This window comes from Bos javanicus, chromosome 2, assembly GCF_032452875.1.
Source record: "Bos javanicus breed banteng chromosome 2, ARS-OSU_banteng_1.0, whole genome shotgun sequence".
Classification (NCBI taxonomy): domain Eukaryota; kingdom Metazoa; phylum Chordata; class Mammalia; order Artiodactyla; family Bovidae; genus Bos; species Bos javanicus.
In genome coordinates this window covers 113,086,486-113,106,210 of record NC_083869.1, presented here as the reverse complement: position 1 = coordinate 113,106,210, position 19,725 = coordinate 113,086,486, and the positions used below count along the sequence as shown (strand labels likewise).

General features: G+C 38.6%; 1 protein-coding gene across 11 annotated transcripts in view; it reads left to right on the top strand.

Moving 5' to 3' along the window:
• DOCK10 (dedicator of cytokinesis 10) overlaps positions 1 to 19,725 on the top strand; it is a 304,984-nt gene that overhangs the window by 203,038 nt on the left and 82,221 nt on the right. For all 11 annotated transcript variants that reach the window (XM_061386579.1, XM_061386560.1, XM_061386598.1 and 8 more), the window contains 8 exons: positions 1,995 to 2,216; positions 2,403 to 2,525; positions 4,818 to 4,900; positions 12,060 to 12,182; positions 14,549 to 14,628; positions 16,801 to 16,988; positions 17,478 to 17,543; positions 19,270 to 19,362. In XM_061386579.1, coding sequence (XP_061242563.1) covers positions 1,995 to 2,216; positions 2,403 to 2,525; positions 4,818 to 4,900; positions 12,060 to 12,182; positions 14,549 to 14,628; positions 16,801 to 16,988; positions 17,478 to 17,543; positions 19,270 to 19,362 — 978 coding nt within the window. The remainder of the gene's footprint in view (positions 1 to 1,994; positions 2,217 to 2,402; positions 2,526 to 4,817; positions 4,901 to 12,059; positions 12,183 to 14,548; positions 14,629 to 16,800; positions 16,989 to 17,477; positions 17,544 to 19,269; positions 19,363 to 19,725) is intronic.

Sequence of the window (19,725 nt, the reverse complement as noted above, 5' to 3'; positions counted from 1 at the left end):
GACAGGATTAGAACTAAAAATAGAAAGATTTTACCAGACCCACTCCCATAATGTATACATTCTAAGATATCAGGATTAGTCAGAAGGTTTTCAGAAAGAATGCTCAAACTACCACACAGTTGCACTCATCTCACATGCTAATAAAGTCATGCTCAAAATTCTTCAAGCCAGGCTTCAACAGTATGTGAACTATGAACTTCCAGATGTTCAGATCAAATTGCCAACATCCATTGGATCATCAAAAAAGCAAAAGAGTTCCAGAAAAACATCTATTTCTGCTTTATTGACTATGCCAAAGCCTTTGATTGTGTGGATCACAGCAAACTGTAGAAAATTCTTCAAGAGATGGGAATACCAGACCACCTGACCTGCCTCTGGAGAAACCTGTATGCAGATCAGGTAGCAACAGTTAGAACTGGACATGGAACAATGGACTGGTTCCAAATCGGGAAAGGAGTACGTCAAGGCTGTATATTGTCACCTTGCTTATTTAATTTATATGCAAAGTACATCATGAGTAACGCTGGGCTGGGTGAAGCACAAGCTGGAATCAAGATTGCTGGGAGAAATATCAATAACCTCATATATGCAGATGACACCACCCTTATGGCAGAAAGCAAAGAAGAACTAAAGAGCCTCTTGATGAAAGTGAAAGAGAAGAGTGAAAAATTTGGCTTAAAACTCAACATTCAGAAAACTAAGATCATGGCATCTGGTCCATCACTTCATAGCAAATAGATGGAGAAACAGTGACAGACTTTATTTTCTTGGGCTCCAAAATCACTGCAGGTGATGATTGCAGCCATGAAATTAAAAGATGCTTGCTCCTTGGAAGAAAAGCTATGAAAAAGCAGAGACATTACCTTGCCAGCAAAGGTCCATCTAGTCAAAGCTATGGTTTTTCCAGTAGTCATGTATGGATATGAGAGCTGGACTATAAAGAAAGCTGAGCATGAAGAATTGATGCTTTTGAACTGTGGTGTTGGAGAAGACTCTTGAGAGACTTCAAGGAGACCCAACCAGTCCATCCTAAAGGCAAGCAGTCCTGAATATTCATTGGAAGGACTGATGCTGAAGCTGAAACTCCAATACTTTGGCCACCTGATGGCAAGAACTGACTCACTGGAAAAGACCCTGATGCTAGGAAAGATTGAAAGCAGGAGGAAAAGAGGTCGACAGAGTATGAGATCGTTGGATAGCATCACTGACTCAATGGACATGAGTTTGAGTAAACTCTAGGAGTTGGTGATGGACAGGGAAGCCTGGTGCACTGCAGTCCATGGGGTTGCCAAGAGTCAGACACGACTGAGCGACTGAACTTCACTTTCAGAAAGGAGAAACTGTTCTCAAGCGGGGTACATTGTTCTTATATAATCCTTAGTACAGAGTTTCGGAGAAGGCAGTGGCACCCCACTCCAGCACTCTTGCCTGGAAATTCCCATGGACAGAGAAGCCTGGTAGGCTGCAGTCCATGCTAAGGGTCGGATATGTCTGAGCGACTTCACTTTCACTTTTCACTTTGATGCATTGGAGAAGGAAATGGCAACCCACTCCAGTGTTCTTGCCTGGAGAATCCCAGGGACTCGGGAGCCTGGCGGGCTGCCGTCTATGGGGTTGCCTAGAGTCGGACACGACTAAAGTGACTTAGCAGCAGCACAAAATTTAAACTGAGTTTGTTGTGTAATCATCAGTTCTTGGCTTAAAGAAAAAAAAAAAAAAAAGTTTTATGTGACTAAGACTAAGGAATGTAGAGAAAAAAAAGACATTTGTCCTTTCCTCCTCCTTGAGAATTCTAGACCCCTATCTCCTCCTTGAGAGCCCCAGACCCCTCTCTCCTCCTCTCTCTCTCTTCCCCAGACTCCGTATCAACCTGCCTAGTAATTGACTCTCTCAGTAGTACTTTATCTATTGTGTTATTAAATGCTATACTAAAGAGCCTATTGTCTGTGCAATGGTTTTATGTCAAAACCACCAATTCTTTCTTCTTCCCACAGATTGAGCCTTTTTTTGTGAGTGTGGCACTTTATGACCTCAGAGACAGCAGGAAGATTTCTGCCGATTTCCATGTGGATCTAAACCACACTGCTGTCAGGCAGATGCTCTTAGGGGCATCTGTGGCTGTGGAAAATGGAAACGTAGACACTGTCACTCCCAGACAATCAGGAGAACCTCACATCAAGGGATTTCCAGAAGAATGGCTAAAATTTCCAAAGCAGGTTGCACTTCTGTTTATCTCTCATAGGAGGGAAGATGTTTGTTGCATTGTTCTTACCAATAGATTACATAAGATGAGTAGTTTTCCAAATAAAAATTCCCCTAAAGTTGTACTTTAAAGGTAGACTTTTGTATATGTCTTCATTGTGGTTTCCTAAATGCTTATTATTTGTTTTCTTTGTATACAGGCTATATTTTCTGTAAGCAATCCACACTCTGAAATTGTTTTAGTGGCCAAAATTGAAAAAGTACTGATGGGAAACATCGCAAGTGGTGCTGAACCTTATATTAAAAATCCAGACTCCAACAAGGTAATGCATGATCTTTTTATAAATGATTTCAGTTACTTTCAAGAAACAAAAATCACACTGCTGATAGGTTAAGGTGAACAATGTCAGATTCCTGATCTCCAAAGATTTAGCTTCTGGACCAGGGGCCAGGCTTGATCACTCAAGAGCTTTTGTGTAGCAGAGTTTTATTAAAGTATTAAAAGGGACAGAGAAAGCCTCTGACATAGGCATGAGAAGGGGGACAGAGAGTGCCCTCCTCGCTAGTCTTAGCAAGGAAATTATATACTTTTTCAATTGGTTATTACAATAAATCAAAAGAATGTCTCCAGGTTGTAAAAATTTACCAGACCCACACCCACAATTTACATTTTAAGATGACAGGATTAGAATTTAACAATAGAAAGATCTTACCAGAGCCACTCCCATAATATACATTTTAAGATACCAGTATTAGTCAGAAGGTTTTCAGGAAGGAGAAACTGTCCTCAAGCAGGATACATTGTTGTTATATAATCCTTAGTACAGAGTTTAAACTGAGTTGTTTGTCGTGTAATCATCTTAAAGAAAAAAAAAGTTTTATGTGACTAAGACTAAGGATGGAGAAGGCAATGGCACCCCACTCCAGTACTCTTGCCTGGAAAATCCCATGGACGGAGGAGCCTGGTAGGTTGCAGTCCATGGGGTCGCAAAGAGTCGGGCACAGCTGAGCAACTTCACTTTCACTTTTCACTTTCATGCATTGGAGAAGGCAATGGCAACCCACTCCAGTGTTCTTGCCTGGAGAATCCCAGGGACAGGGGAGCCAGGGGGCTGCAGTCCATGGGGTCGCTAAGAGTCGGGCATGACTGAGGCGACTTAGCAGCAGCAGCAGCAAGACTAAGAAACATAGGGGAAAAAAAAGACATTTGTCCTTTTCTCCTCTTGAGGATTCCAGACCCCTATCTCCTCCTCGAGAGCCCCAGGCCCCTTTTTCCTCCTTGGGGACACAGGACTTATCAACCTGCCTAGGAATCGACTTTCTCACTGCCTTGATGAATTATCAAGTTTGATAAATATGAGTCTTGAAATAGTCCCTTGTTAGTGAAATGAGTATCCAGTTGGAAATTTTTAAAGTATATAGTCTCAGTTTATGTTTTCTGATACAGTAATTGTAACTGAGAATCTATTGGTGAAAATATTTACGAGGATAAAATTTTAACCCCCAAGGACCAAAGTGTTAACAATAATGAAAAGTTAGGATTAATCTGACTGGAAACAAGGAAAAACAGTTTACTAAGACATCAACAATGCTTATGCAGAACTAAGTGAAAAAGTAAAATAATTGTTTACCAAGTTATAATAATACCTAAATGAAGAAAGAAAGAGGAAAGAAAATGCTGTAAGTTCCTTAAATGGTGGGACTACAGGACATTGTTTCTGCTTTCTCTTTTCAATTACTGCATTTTTTAAATAATTGAATGTTATTTTAATAGAAAATAAATACAAAAAGTTTTTATTATCCACCAAAAGATGTATAATAATGTGTAATAATTGAATTTGAGGGTGTGTGACAGTTTAGGACCGTGTCTAACATATTTATGAGAGAGTGCTTTAAAACCCAGCCTGCCACCTGTTTTTGTAAATAAAGTTTTATTGAAACACAGTTACACTGATTCATTTAAGATTATCTTTGGCTGCTTTCCTGCTGTGGTGACAGGGCTAAGAAGCTGAGACAAAGACTACATGGCCTGCAGACCCCTATATATTTACCATGTGACTCTTGACAGAACAGATTTGCTGACTGCTGTCATAACAAAGAAAAAGAAATACAGGACAAACTGTGAATGTAAATTTGATAACTCTTTCCATTCAATATTTTAAGGTCTCTTAAGTCAGGAAAAAGAAAAGGGGCGGGGGGTGAAGTTGGTATTCCAAGATGAGTGTTTTCTGCATTTAAAATTTCTAAACTAAGAAGAAAGAGAGACTTCCCTGGTGATCCAGTGGTTAATACTCTACGCCTCCAAAGCAGGGGGCACTGGTTCGATCCCTGATCAGGGAACTAAGATCCCATATGCCACGTGGGATGGCCAAGAAGTAAAAAAGGAATAAAGAGAGGATGTTTAAAAAATAATTAAGGAAAGAAAAACCTTATGCAATAATTTGAACACAGATGACATCATTTTGCTCTTTATAGGGTAGAATCTCTGGGCCAGTAAAGCAGGATTTCACTGATTTTCAATATAAGACAACACAGAAAAGTATTTATTCCCATATTACATGGACTGTTTCTATAGTGATGTTCTAAACAATGTCTCTATTTATTTTTTTCCTTAGTATGCACAAAAGATTCTAAAATCCAACAGGCAGTTCTGCAGCAAGTTGGGGAAATATCGCATGCCGTTTGCTTGGGCGGTGAGGTAGGTTGACAATTGCAGTCAACAGAATAGAAATGCATTTATAATCTACGTTGAAAGCTTCAGTTTTGAACATGTCTGTGTTACCTGTTATTTTTAACATGCCAACACCTAGAAGAATGCCAGTGTGTTCATCTTCATAAATAAATACCTGGAGTTCCCTAGAAACATGTCTTTTACAATTTAGCAAGCCAGCTTATAATAGACTGGGACCATGACACGGGTGCATTGTATGCATGACCAAGTGTCCAATGGTCATAACATCTGTATTATATAAAATTCAGATGGAAGCACCATGATTTCTTATGCAGCTACATATTTTCATCTGTGCAGAAAACACAGATCTATATATGGATGGTCAAATGAAGCCATCAGATCGATCCCTGAAACTCTCTAATTTGGGTACTTATTAGTATAGCCACATTTATCAGTACCAGTTGACTCTCTGAGCAAAATGCTGAGTTATGTGGACAATAATGGTGGAGTCACCCACCTGGGTGTATAACCTCTGCATAAAGATCAAAAATTGCCTTTCAGATTTATTTAAACATCAATTACTATTGTCTCTCTCTGTCTTCTTGTGTCTTTATCAGTACTTAATTTTTTAAAGGAAGAAGAGCCTGGCATAGACATGGCAAAAGGTCAACAGTGTACAAACTGAATCAACTAATAAGGATTAATTAGTTCTACCAAAAAAGAACACCTATTAGGTATCCATTTGAATATTGATTACACCCCAATGCAAAGAACTTTAAAATACAGGAGGAAGGGGCAACTGGTTAGTTATGCCATTTTCAGGTCTTACAGTATCCAATGAGGTGAAGAACCAGAGTACACTCACCAATATCTTTCATAACTTTGATACTGGTATTGAAAGTTGGAGATAGTCCTTAGGTACAGGGAGGAGAAATGTGGAAGTCTGGGGCAGCAGTAATCAAGGTAAACTCATGTAGTCTGTAGGAATCAGTTTGCTCTAAGGCAACCCTCTAAGGAGAAAGAGACAAATGTGGTCCAGATCAGGAGCCATTTATAGACTATAACTTTGAGTCATTTTCCATTCTGAGTCTCAGGGTCTCCATCTACAGAATGAAGCTGACAACACCTGCCTTGTGAACAGTAGTGCAATCATAAGCACAAAGGCATCTGTCATAAAGCGCATCATAAATATCATTTTATCTCTTTTAATATCTCTTCCCATTCTGTATGAAAAAAGATGCTATTTAGGAATACTGAACCCTTTATAATGAACTTAATTCTTTTTATTCTTCATAAGCTTCAAGAAAAAGGATAACTAAGATGCAGAGAGCAAAAGTATATACACCAAGAGGGGAAAGGGAGGTCAGGATGAATTGGGAGATTGGGATTGATATATATACATTATTGATACTATGTATAAAGTAGATCACTAATGTGAACCTACTGTATAGCACAGGGAACTCTACTCAGTGCTCTGAGGTGAACTAAATGGGCAGGAAATCCAAAGAGGGAATATATGTGTACATATAGCTGATTCACTTTGCTGTACAGTAGAAACTAACAGAACATTGTAAAGCAACTGTAATCCAATAAAAATTAATTTTAAAAACAGGAAAAAAAGAAAAAGGATGACTAGTTATAATTCAGAAGCCAAACTTTTTCGTGTTAATAAGTATTGTCATTTCCCACAGGACACTCAGTTTGGGCAAGTCGAAGGGCAAAGGCAGGCTGTCCTTTTGCAAGGTGAAATATTCCAATGTAGCAAAATTATAGTAGTGAACACATGTTCTTTTTAAATATTAGAATTATCCTGAGCATTGTTATAAATAGATACTTTAGAGCTAGAGCTGGATTCTAAGTCTCAACTCTGTTTACCAGCCAAGTGAATTTAGACAAGAATTTATAGTCTCTGTTTACCTAGGTTTTTTTGAATATACAAAAGAGAGGTGTCAATACCTAATTTACTGTTTCAGGGATCAGCAAGTACAACTATGTAATCAATAAAAGATAGCCATTATTAGAAGTCACTAATCTAATATGATTATTAAAAGTCCTGGGACTTCCCTGGCAGTACAGCAGTTAGGACTCTGCACTTCCACAACAGGGGGACCAGGTTCAATTCCTGGTTAGGGAGCTAAAATCCCACATGCTGCTTGGTGTGGCCAAAAATAAGTATAATAAAACAGACAAAATCCACAAGCAGATAATTCCAGAAAAAGAGCTGCAGAAGGACCCTGAACATATGAGATGTCCATTCATAATTATAATGAGAGACAAGAAAATTCTAAAATAAAAAATTTTTAAAATAAAAGTCTGTATAAAGATCATATCCACCCCCAGCAAGCCTTTTCAGGTCAATTTGGGACAGTGAATAATAATGTGGGAGAAAGAAGTGAAAGAATCGCCCATTATTGAAAGAAACTGAGCAGTTAGGAAAAGCAGTAAGAATCCTACTTTGAAGTTATCTGATCAGATGTGCTGGAGGAAAGATAGATGAAGTTTCTAGGGAGGTTGGTGATATTACCAACTATTGAAGTATTTATATCTAGGACAGGAAAGCCAACAAAACCACAAGTTCATGCCACATGAATGCCTGATCAGTGGTTTGGTCATAGGTTAGAAAATACCACCAAATACACCACCAATGTGTGTATATAAATATAGATTTACATTTACAGAAATCTCTCTAGCAACTGAGAAAAATGGTTAGAAGAGTATTTCTCAAGATTTCCTGTTAGACCACTTGGGAAAGTGTTATTTAGGGGCTTCTCTGGTGGCTCAGATGATAAAGAATCTGCCTGCCAATGCAGGAAACCCAGGTTCGATCCCTGGGTTGGGAAGATCCCCTGGAGAAGGAAATGGCAACCCGCCCCAGTATTCTTGCCTGGAGAATTCCGTAGACAGAGGAACCTGACGGGCTACAGAACACTTAATCTAACCACAAAAACAAGTACAAGATACAACCAAAGAAGATTTTAATTTTCCCTTCACAGTGTAGAAACTGCTTTAAATAAACTGTTGATCAAGTCAGGGGAGGGCTCCTTGCTACTCATGTCATTTTGACATGAGCTAGCTTGCTGTCTTATTTGAATACCCTATTGATACTGCAGGTTCTCTGACTCCTTTTCCTTTCCATTCAATTTTCTTGATTGTAGCTTGTCTCATGATACAGCTCTGAGTGTACTCTAAAATCCTTTGGCCCTTAAAATCAACTGCCGCTAAGAAGCCTAAAGTTGACAATAACCTTATAAAGTCATAATATTTCTGCCCAGATGCAATCATCCCACCAGCTGTGAGACACACATATTCATCACTGTGAACATTTTATCTAGGGCTAATTTGGTGCATGTTCTTATTTTTGGCACCAGCTGCAGTGCCATTTTATAGTAAAAAAGATTATATTGAGACTAGGTAAAGAGAACACATTCAGATGGCTACATACGGTGTTGTACACGCATTGATTCAGGAGAAAGTCAACCTTTACAAATGTGCCTTGCTGGTAATCAAACTCTTTCCACCCATGTAAGGCTCAGAGTTACACGGGCCTAAATCCAGGACAAGAATCTGTTTTTTCTTCCTAAACTTTAAACTTTCGATTTTGTATTAGGCTATAGCTGATTGACAATATTATGTTAGTCTCAGGTGAATGGCAAAGGGACTCTACCATACACATACATGTATCCATTTTCCCCAAACCCCCTTCCTATCCAGGCTGGCACATAACATTGGGCAGAGTTCCCTGTGCTATACAACAGATCCTTGTTGGTTATTCATTTTAAATACAGCAGTGTATACGTGACCTTCCCAAAGTCCCCAACTTTCCCTTACCTCCAGCAACCATAAGTTTATTTTCTAAGTCTGTGAGTCTTCCTGTTTTGTAAGTTCATTTGTATCATTTCTTTTTAGATTCCACAAGTAAGGGATGTCATACAATATTTCTCCTCCTCTGCAGGACAAGAGTGTTTTTGATTTCTTTTCTGTATCCTATGCAGCATTTCAGATGGACCAGAGTAAAAATGCTGGATTTTCTTTAGAATTAAACAAGACTAAAACAAAAATTTCATTCTTTTATCTATACATTTATAAAAGACAGTGAAGCAACACCCCCAACAAGTGGTTGTCCAGCCTCTGTCCAGATCCTTCTAATGTCAAAAATTCAAGTATGTCCCAGAGTGGTTCTGTCTTTTTATAGCTCTAATGATTAGATAATTCTTCAGATATATATATCTATGTATATGTACATAGGTATACATGGGGCTTCCCAGGTGGCACCAGTGGGAACCTGCCTGCCAATGTAGGAGACACGAGAGACACAGGTTCGATCCCTGAATTGGAAAGATCCCCTGGAGAAGGGAATGGCAACCCACTCCAGTATTCTTGCCTGGAAAACTCCATGGACAAGGGAGCCTGACAAGCTATAGTCCATATGGTCACAAAGAGTTTGATACAGCTGAAGCTACTTAGCATGCACGCATGCACACATATATACATATATAATATATACACATTTTTAAGCTGCTTGATAGTCACTTGTATGTTTTGTCTTCCAAAGCCACAGAAAATGTGCTTCAGTTCTGTGTTGTTGTTGTTCAGTCACTAATCCCATGAGCTGCAGCATGCCAGGCTTCCCTGTCCTTCCCTCCCTCCCGGGGTTTGCTCAAACTCATGTCCGTTGAGTCAGTATGCCATCCAACCATCTCATCTTCGGTCGCCCCCTTCTCCTCCTGCCCTCAACCTTTCCCAGCATCAGGGTTTTTTCCAATGAATCGACTTTTCACATCAGGTGGCCAAAGTATTGGAGCTTCAGCTTCAGCATCAGTCCTTCCAATGAATATTCAGGATTGATTTCCTTTAGGATTGACTGGTTTGATCTCCCTGCTGTCCAAGGAACTCTCAAGAGTCTTCTCCAGCACCACAGTTCAAAAACATCAATTCCTCATTCTTTCTATATATCACAGCTATTCATGCTTATGAATGAAGCTCTCATGGATACCTAAGCTTCTTTTCCTTTAGGCTAAACACAGCATTTTTTTTTTCAATCACACCCCACACATCAAGGCTTTGAGATCATTGCACACCAATCATTGCTCAATTCTGGCAGTTGGAACAGGACATGATGTCTCAGCCACCCTGAAACCATCTGTGTAAATGAATGAGTTCTCTGCTCTCCTGCCAGTTAGCATATTTATCAAGCAGGGACAGAGTGTGTGGTGCTGTGATCAGTGCTCCTCTGTGACGCTCTGTTCTTCACAATGTTTCCAATGTAATTGAGCTATCTCCACAGCAGAGCTATGGATAAGAGCATAATCAGTGATACAGCTCAACCAATAGATTTCAAGTGACTGATTAACCTTAAAAAAAAAATACTCAATTTAACTTCCTCCTATGAACTCCAGGAGTTGGTGACGGATAGGGAGGCCTGGCGTGCTGCGATTCACAGGGTCGCAAAGAGTCGGACATGACTGAGCGACTGAACTGAACTGAACTGATGTTGAAAAAAATGACACATTCAGACAAAAGTCCTGGATAATATATAAATGAAAATAATCTTCAAGTTAAATATTTTCATTTGTCTCCCACAGTGTTATTTGAGAGAGGACTTTTTTTTCTCTCAGTTACTACTTCACAGAAAAAAACTGAGGAGAAACGTTCAAGGATCCTAAAAATATCATTCTGAGAAATTCCTGGCCCAGCCCTTGTAGTAAAGAATCCACCTGCTATTGTAGAATATGCAAGAGACGGGGGTTCCGTCCATGAGTCAGGAATATCCTCTGGAGAAGGAAATAGCAACCCACTTCAGTAGTCTTGCCTGGAGAATTCCATGGGCAGTGGAGCCTGGTGGGCTACAGTCCACGGGGCCGCAAAGAGTCGGACACGACTAAACACAGACATAGCTGATTCATATTCATAGCTCCTGCAGCGTTATTTCATAGAGGACTTTTCTTTTTTCTCTCTCAGTTGCTACTTCACACACACAAAAGAAAAACTAAGGAGAAAGGCTGAAGTATTCTAAAAATATCATTCTGATCCTTTCTTTGCCCATTTTCTAAATTATCTGACACTAAACTCAATCTCTATGATCAGATAACCATTTAAATGACCTTCTCAGCCTATGTATTGAAATCTTTAGCTCATTTAAAGAGTAGTAAGAGTCTCGTGAAGGTTCTTAAGTTAGGATAAATAAAAATTCAGCATTTCTCTAACACTAAAGACAAATCAATTACACATAGGTTTAATTTTTCTTCGATGGGCACAGAGTATGATAAATCATAGGGAAGAAAAATGGCACTAAGCATGCCATGTATACTTGCTTTTCAAGAAATGTTGCCTCGCATTACTATATTATTGGGGTGAAAAACCTTTATGTATTTTAACTAAATCTATATAATCCCACTGAAATGGATCAAGGAAGGAAATAAATTGTCCAGGTTCATGGTACTCTCTTTGTTTAGTACAAAATGCTTACTCAGGTGTTTTCAATTTTATTTTTGTCTCTGTCCTAAACTTTAGGACATGGGCACCTTTATCTCCATGAAAATGTTAAAGAGTCTGCCTCTCTATACGCATATACACCACCTTATCCCATTTCCTTTACTCGTAAATTCTAATGACACCACCCAACCCAACATGACCCTAATTTGCCCAGGAAATAATGAAAAAGTAATAACCTGTGTTTCTATTCCTTTCCACATTCCTAATACTCTACGGCTTTGATACATTAAGTGAAAGTGAAAGTGAAGTCACTCAGTCGTGTCCGACTCTCTGCGACCCCATGGACTGTGGCCTACCAGGCTCCTCCCTCCATGGGGTTCTCCAGGCAAGAATACTGGAGTGGGTTGCCATTTCAATGTAATTTGATACATTACTAAATCATAAATAAATGTACTTGTAATTGATATGGGCTGCTGTCACTTTAAATACTAGGTTGAAAATAAGAAATTAAAGATAACAAATAGAGTATACAAATGAAATTTTTGTCAAAGAAGTTTTCTTGTCTCTTTACTGTATAAGTTCCTTGGAGTTTCTTCCATTTTAAGTGAGAAGTTGAATCACTTTAGTCAACTTAAAAATACATCTTGGTAAATGATATCCAAATACCAAAAGGGGAGCATTGTGGTTCAGTAGTAGAATTCTTACCTCCCTCCCATGCCAGATATCAAACTGAATAAATATTGTTTTCTTTCAGATCAGTATTTAAGGACAACCAGGGAAATGTGGACAGAGACTCAAGATTTTCACCACTGTATAGACAAGAAAGTAACAAGATTTCATCTGAGGACCTCCTTAAACTAGTGTCAGATTATAGAAGGTAGGACTTGGGGGATACTCTTGAAATCAACATGAATCAGTTACATTGCTACTGTTCATTTATTATTTCTGCAAAAACAATAATTGATTACCAGATTCTTCAAATACCAAGCTCCTTCGAAAACAGATGCTTTGCAGATGACCTCACATATGCCCAGCTGATACCCTGAGTCAATTTGCCAGAATAATATAGAAGGAGAGTGAAACATTAAACTTGTATCAGTGATTGATAGCCATGTAACAAATCACCCCCAAATTTAGTAGCTTAAAACAACATCACTTTTACTCCTGAGTCCATAATTTGAGCATGGCTAGGTGAGGAGACTTTGTCTCTTCTATATATGGCATCGACTGGAAGAGACCAAATAGAGCTAAAGGACCCATTTTTGAGTGCATTTGATGACTGGCAAGTTGGTGCTGGCTCTTGGCTGGGAGCTTGGCTGGAACTGTGGGGTGGAGACCTTCGTTCTTTTCCATGGGAGCCTCTCCATCAGATGCTACAGCTTCCTCGTGGCATGGTGACTGGGTTCTGAGAGTAAGCATACCAAGGGACAGACAGAAATGTGATGATGTGATGATGTTAAGCTCTTTCATGATATATGACTTAACTAAAACTGTCAGTCCTCTGACACACTCAGGATGCTTGTACCCTCTGCCTCTTCGCCAAATATTAGCTGTCTGCCTCTCCTGTCTCAGAATCAACAATTTCTTATCAATTAATTTGTTTATCTAGAACTAAAATAATATACTACTATGAAACATGATTAATATTTTCTGTATCTTCAATAAATGATACAGTTCTATTTAACTAGAAGGGAAGTTTGCCCAATGTCTTTTTTTGTTCTGGAAAAAATATAAACCTTTGAAAGCAAAATAAAGGTAGAATTGAGCCAATATTACTTTTTTTGTGATTCTGAAGGACCACTCCTTACATGGGGAGACCCTCCCCTTTTCAAACTTCATGATCAAAACTCCTATAGCCACTAAGTAGAAAATAAGTATACTTTTTCTCTTTACTTTTTCCCAAATGTATTAAAACATGAAAAGTTGTAACACAGCAGAAAGGAATGGGCAAAACGGAAGACCATGTTGTCATGAAACCCATGTTATTGGTATTTAGCAAAGAAAGTAATCATTATAGCATTTAGAGGGCATCTAGAATACCCAGTCCCGTACTGTGAGATTAAATTATTTCATAGATGCCTCACACCTTATGACACTTATTCTTAGTAGTGTGCTGATAAATGTCTACCCCTGACCCTCTGGCAGGGAAAAACTGATTTGTCCTGATAGCAAAATTCTATGGTGTAAATTCTCCTACCATTGCTGATTGCAAGCTACCAATGGGGCTTCAGCAAACATGGAGTTGGGAAGAAATGTGCACACCATTATATGACACTTCTACCACACAGTTAGATGTAAATAACCTCAAGATCGTGGATCATCTCACCATGTAGTAAAACAATTACTAAGTGATGAAATTTTAGTGCTTATTACCTTGGTGTTTCATGTAATGTGTTTAATGGTAAGTTTATATAATTTGATTTTTAATAATGGCTGTGTTTTACAGTTGGCAGGCAAAAATAACTGAAAATTTAACCCTCAATTCTCACAAGCTGGAAAGAGCTGACTTGACCCACCGCTATAATTATTCTGCCTCTCAAAGTAGATTTCCTGAGAGGGGTAACATTTGAAACTGTGATCAACAACTTCGACCTTAATATAAAGGAAAATAGGGGAGAAGGTTTTAGGAAAGAGGAAGGGAAAGAAATTCAAGGATTCATAAATTAGAATGAATGTGGGAACAGGGTTAGGTGGTGAAGAAGAATCTACATACACTTGCAAGGGTGGAAGAAGAACCAGGGTCAAGGAAAGGTCCCTTTTCCTCTGGGACTGTTGGTGAAGAGGGAAAAAGCAGTTGTTGCAAAAAGCAGCCTTGCTCTCAAAAATTCTTAAAATTCCCCATGAAAGTGAATCATTTAAATCAATTCAAATGCTAGTATCTTTTGTTAACAAAGCTATCTACCATTTACCAAAACTAAGAATTTACATTGTATTATTTGGCTATATAAATGGTTATCTGAAGTGGTACAAACAAGTTTAAAATATCCTTCAGAATATCTATAACTTGATCCTTCCCTGATTTTTAATTTTTATTTGCAAAATCACATACATTTTAGTTTTCAACCAGCTAAATGAAATTATTCACAGATTATTTAGGGTTCCACTGTTTATTCTTATCAAAGTTCAGAATTACAGTTGACTGTTTTTTTTTTTTTTTCCCTTGACAACTGGAATTAACTCATTGTGTGTTTGTGTGTGTGTGTGTGTGTGTGTGTGTGTGTCTATGCTGGCATACTTTCACAGAGCTGACAGAATAAGCAAAACACAGACCATTCCCGGAAGCCTGGATATTGCTGTCGACAACATTCCTTTGGAGCATCCAAGTATGATGATGATGTCATGGTTTCTTTGTACAGTTTGATTGGCTTTTTGGTTGGTTGACTGGTTGGTTGGTTCGTTGGATAGATAGTTTGTTACAGAGATTTTTTGGGGATTTTTTTATCTTAATGTTTGAGATAACTAATTCATTATCGTGTAAAAATTTGGGACTTCTTTCTCCATTAGGACAGACTTATACGTATTATAGGGAGAAGGCAGTGGCACCCCACTCCAGTACTCTTACCTGGAGAATCCCATAGGTGGAGGAGCCTGGTAGGCTGCAGTCCATGGGGTTGCTGAGAGTCAGACACCACTGAGCGACTTCACTTTCACTTTTCCCTTTCATGCATTGGAGAAGGAAATGGCAACCCACTCCAGTGTTCTTGCCTGGAGAATCCCAGGGACGGGAGAGCCTGGTGGGCTGCCGTCTATGGGGTCGCACAGAGTCAGACACGACTGAAGCGACTTAGCAGCAGCATACGTATTATAAGATAGGAACTATATTCAGGGTAACCTAATATTCATCTGGTATACACCATACACCTAGCAGGATATTGCACTGTATCACTTAATCCTCAAACACTGAAGGGTTGCAAATGACAAAGGTCAGTTTCAGAGGTATTGATAAACCTAACCCATATCGGGCAATGCCACACTGTGCTGCCAAAGGGCTACTCCAAACATCGTGTGTAGCTACCCAGGTGGCCATGCAGAAGTTATAGCTGGAATGTTTCTAGACTCTTATTACACAGAGAGCATGTATCTTTCTCAGAATATGGTTCATTTATGTTAGCAAAAATTTAAATTTTAGAAGCAATTTTATTAATTTATAAATAAGATCTTCAGAATTGATTTATAAGTGGTGAGATTGTTTTTTTCCTTCTTATTATGCTTTTTAGTGACTTTCTCAGTGGTGCAAATAATGAGTAAAGGCATTCTAAAAAGAGCTACAGACAGGAAAAGGATCATTATCACAGGATATTTGAATTACATGAGCATTATTAAATTTTTCATTCTTCTTATTTTTCCGCAAGTCACTGTAATATGAAAAAAAAAAAATCATTCTCACTTAACCCATGGCTCCAAATCACTTTTATATTGATTGGGGTGAAAAACCAGAAGATAAACTAAGCCATTTCCTCTACCTGATGTGTGGGACATAGATGTTATTACCTAGGGAAAAGAAAAATAGCAAAAGAGAAAGCTAAAATATTCTCTCTGAAAGAGCCAGAGAACATCAGAGAAATCTAAACATACAATAAAAAAATTATACATGATTTTTTGGGGAAAAAAATCTTGTAATCTGATTCCCAAGCATATTTAGCTAACCATTTTGCTTGTTTGGACACAGGAAAATTCCAGATGGAGTAAAGGAAGGTATAAAACCTTGCTGTCTTTCAGTACCGCAGGCTGAAGCCTCCAAACTGTATAGTGACCAGTTTTGATTGATATATTCTTCATGGTCTTTTCCCCCTTTTAGGCTATTTTTTACAAAGTTAGAGTTTAAAAGATGGTAAAAACTGAAGAAAAAATAAAATTGTAACTCATAATGCAGAGGGTGATTATGACCAATGTTGTGAAATCATTCCATAGGGAAAATTACTATTAAGCCAATTGGTACTATCAATAATAAATCCATTGGACAGAGTTTTGTTCCATCACAGATCAATTTTTATACTGTTATGGTTAAGGTCAGTGAACTACTCTTTATCTTACATATGTTAGTCGCTCAGTCATGTCTGACTTTTTGTGAGCCCATGGACTGTAGCCTACCAGGCTCCTCTGTTTATGGGATTTTTCAGGCAAAAATACTGGAGTGGGTTGCCATTCCCTTCTCCAGGGGATATTCCCAATCAGGGGGTCGAACCCGGCCTGGTTACTATGCTCTGAGGATCTCTAGCTAAAATTTACTTTTTATATGAAGGTTACTACAAAAAGAAAATAGTTATAAATCCAAAAGATTTGCCAGTTTTTTGAGACATTAGTTTTGATGTTAAATATATCACTAATTATCTATCATGCTTGCCTCCTATAAATTTTTCATGCCAGCATAATTTAACATAAATTGGTATACAAGTATGGAATTTCTATTTTTAATAGATTCACTTTTAAATAGATTAAGTCTTGTTCACTTTTGATCATGTTCAATGACAAACTTTTATTTCTGATTTTTAAAGACTGTGTAACATCGTCCTTTATTCCTGTCAAGCCTTTCAATGTGACGGCAAAACCAGAACCCACAGTGGAAGTGGAAGAATTTATTTATGACTCAACAAAGTATTGCCGTCCTTATAGAGTATACAAAAATCAGATTTACATTTACCCCAAGCACCTCAAGTATGATAGCCAGAAATGTTTCAACAAGGTATGATATGTTTCTGAAATATCATCCTCTCTTGCTACCCTATTTAGACCATATTAAGATGGCTTCTTGGAAGTTCAAATACAAATTACTATGGACCAACACTTAGGGATAGAAAACTATTTGAATAAAATGTTTAATGAGAGGCAGTGATGAGTTTTACCTTAAGTGTTTAAGGATACACATTTTGTAATATATGAATAATCCTTTCTCAAATCAGCCCTAAATAATTTTATTCTATTTTTAGTTTATTAAGAGAGACTCTGAAAATAGCATACCTGCACTTTCAATGTGAGCCTTTTATTCCCTTTTAAATAATCTCTCCCAATCCTTCTGCTCTTTCTGAGCACTGTGAATAATATCACAAGAAAATGTTGGCTAGTCTACATTTTTCAGATTTAATTAGAAGCTACTTATTTTAGGCACTTGGATTGTTTTGTGATGTTATCTAACAGGAAATTACAATGTCCATTTCCTCTGCTGTAATTTCAGGCACGAAATATAACTGTGTGCGTTGAATTCAAAAATTCTGATGAGGAAGATGCCAGGCCCTTGAAGGTGAGCCAAGCCCCAGAGGGAACACAGCATAAAGGGGGAAGCAGGAGCCCTGGTTCCCTCCACCACCAAGAGGCTTTTATTTTAGTGTGCTTGAAAGCGGAGCACTTAGTACGTTTATTTTAAGTTTCCTAACATGTACCTGATTGAATAGCCACCATTAACTAGATCTATTAGAAATGCCAGTCTCATGGCTCCGCTTAGCTTTTCATGATTTGGAAAAAAGGAAGGCATTCTAGTGTGAAATCAATGCAAAGATTCCCCGCTGGAAGTCTTTGCCCTTTTCAGAGATTAGCCTGCATCTCATGAATTCACCGTACTTGATTTCAAATGCCACATCCCAGCTGGCCTTCACGTGGTCTGTGTAGAAGGGCTGCTCCTACTGGCCTGATGGCTAATGCAGGTGCCCCGTGGGATGCTCACTTTTATGGAAGGTGCATGTGGCCAGCTGCCTGAGGACCTGGGAAATGGCCCTGGGAAGCTGGTCCCTGCTGTTGATCACATGATTTAATAAGATCAATAAAACCATGAGGTTTGTATGAACTGGGCTGTTTGAACCTATAAAACTGCAACTAGATGGCTTTTTTTCAGAGATCATATTTGATGTATGCTGTTTTTATTTTAGGAACTTCAAACAACATAAAGTAACCTATAAAAATAGAGTGGAAAATTCTTTTTAGTGGGCTTGCAGCCAGATCTTCCCAGTTTCAATGAATCAGAGGAAAGAGATAGTAAAGGACAAAACTAATTTCTAGCTAACCCCCACAATTATCTGAGATCATCTCTTAAAGCACTCTGTCAGGGACCAGTTGTATTCTCCAAACTCAGAAGGGTGGTAGCATTATTCAGAAGAGCAGTAATCAGTTTGAGTGATTGAATGAATCATGCAGAGTAGAGAGAAAGAGTTCTTTAAAATTGTCCTAAGGTACTCTCAGCCTCCTCAGGTTCCAAGTTCCACAATAGCATTAGCAGCAGGAGAGAAAAACTAAAATGAAATGAAATTGTCAGGCGAACAATAGCAGTGAGCAGATGGCAAACACACCAGGCCTGTTAGAGCATTGCTTATGGGGAAAATTCTTAAAAATGAAAAGTACTTGCAGGTATGTGTGACCTTTGTTTCATTGCATTCTAGAGCATTACTCAGAGATACAGCTAACTTCAGTAGAGGGACTCTGAACCTTGGGCTAAAGGGACTTTTATGACAAGAAAGTACCATATCCCCACCCACTGGCCTGATTAGGATCTGGGATAGAAGAAAAATAAAGTATGGTAGAGCCTGGAACCAGCCCTAGGATTCCAGCATTCTTGGTTGGAGGCTGGCATGTCAAGTACTGGGGTCAAACCAAGCCTTGTGGTCACCCAGGACTCGATGACCTTAAACTCTACATCAGAGTTGGATACCATGGGCTGCAGGAATCAGAAGTGAACAGTCTCTTATCTCCGGTAATCAAAGTTAGGTAGTGAACTGACTCAGATATTCAGTTTTGATGTAATATCTACAGAGTGAATTAAAGCCTTCATATTTTCTTCAACAGTGCCCCATTGTAGAATAAATACAGGACAGCAGATCAAAGAAGTTCAAGGCTAATTAGATATCAGCTAAGCCTGGAAGATTATCACAAAATTTATCTTTGTTCCAGAAGGGGAAACTGAAAAAAGTTGTGGCCTTTCTGTGCTCAGGGTTAATTTCAGACCCTCATAATTATTCAACTCATGATTTTTTAAACAGTGTATTTATGGAAAACCTGGAGGGCCCCTCTTCACCTCAGCTGCCTACACTGCAGTTCTGCACCATTCCCAGAATCCAGATTTCTCAGACGAGGTAAGGGTCAAGACTTCCCTGCCCTCAGCAGCTCCTTAAAAGATGTGTGAGTGGGTGAGATAATACATGATGATAAATGCTCTCTCTTGACTACACCTCTGACTCAGGACGTTCCCTAGCAGGTGTTTACGTAACCAAGCTTCCAAAACTACATTCATTGACAGTTGCCCCAGGACTATGTTGAAAATTTATATATTTCAGCATATGATTATCTTTTTAAAATGTGAAATTTTTATTCTATCATTCCTTTCAAATTAGATGAATTTTTTATTTTATTTCATTGGCTACTATAACAAAGATCGTATTAGATAGTTCTTACCAATCAGTAGCAGCATTTCCGGAGAAGGCAATGGCACCCCACTC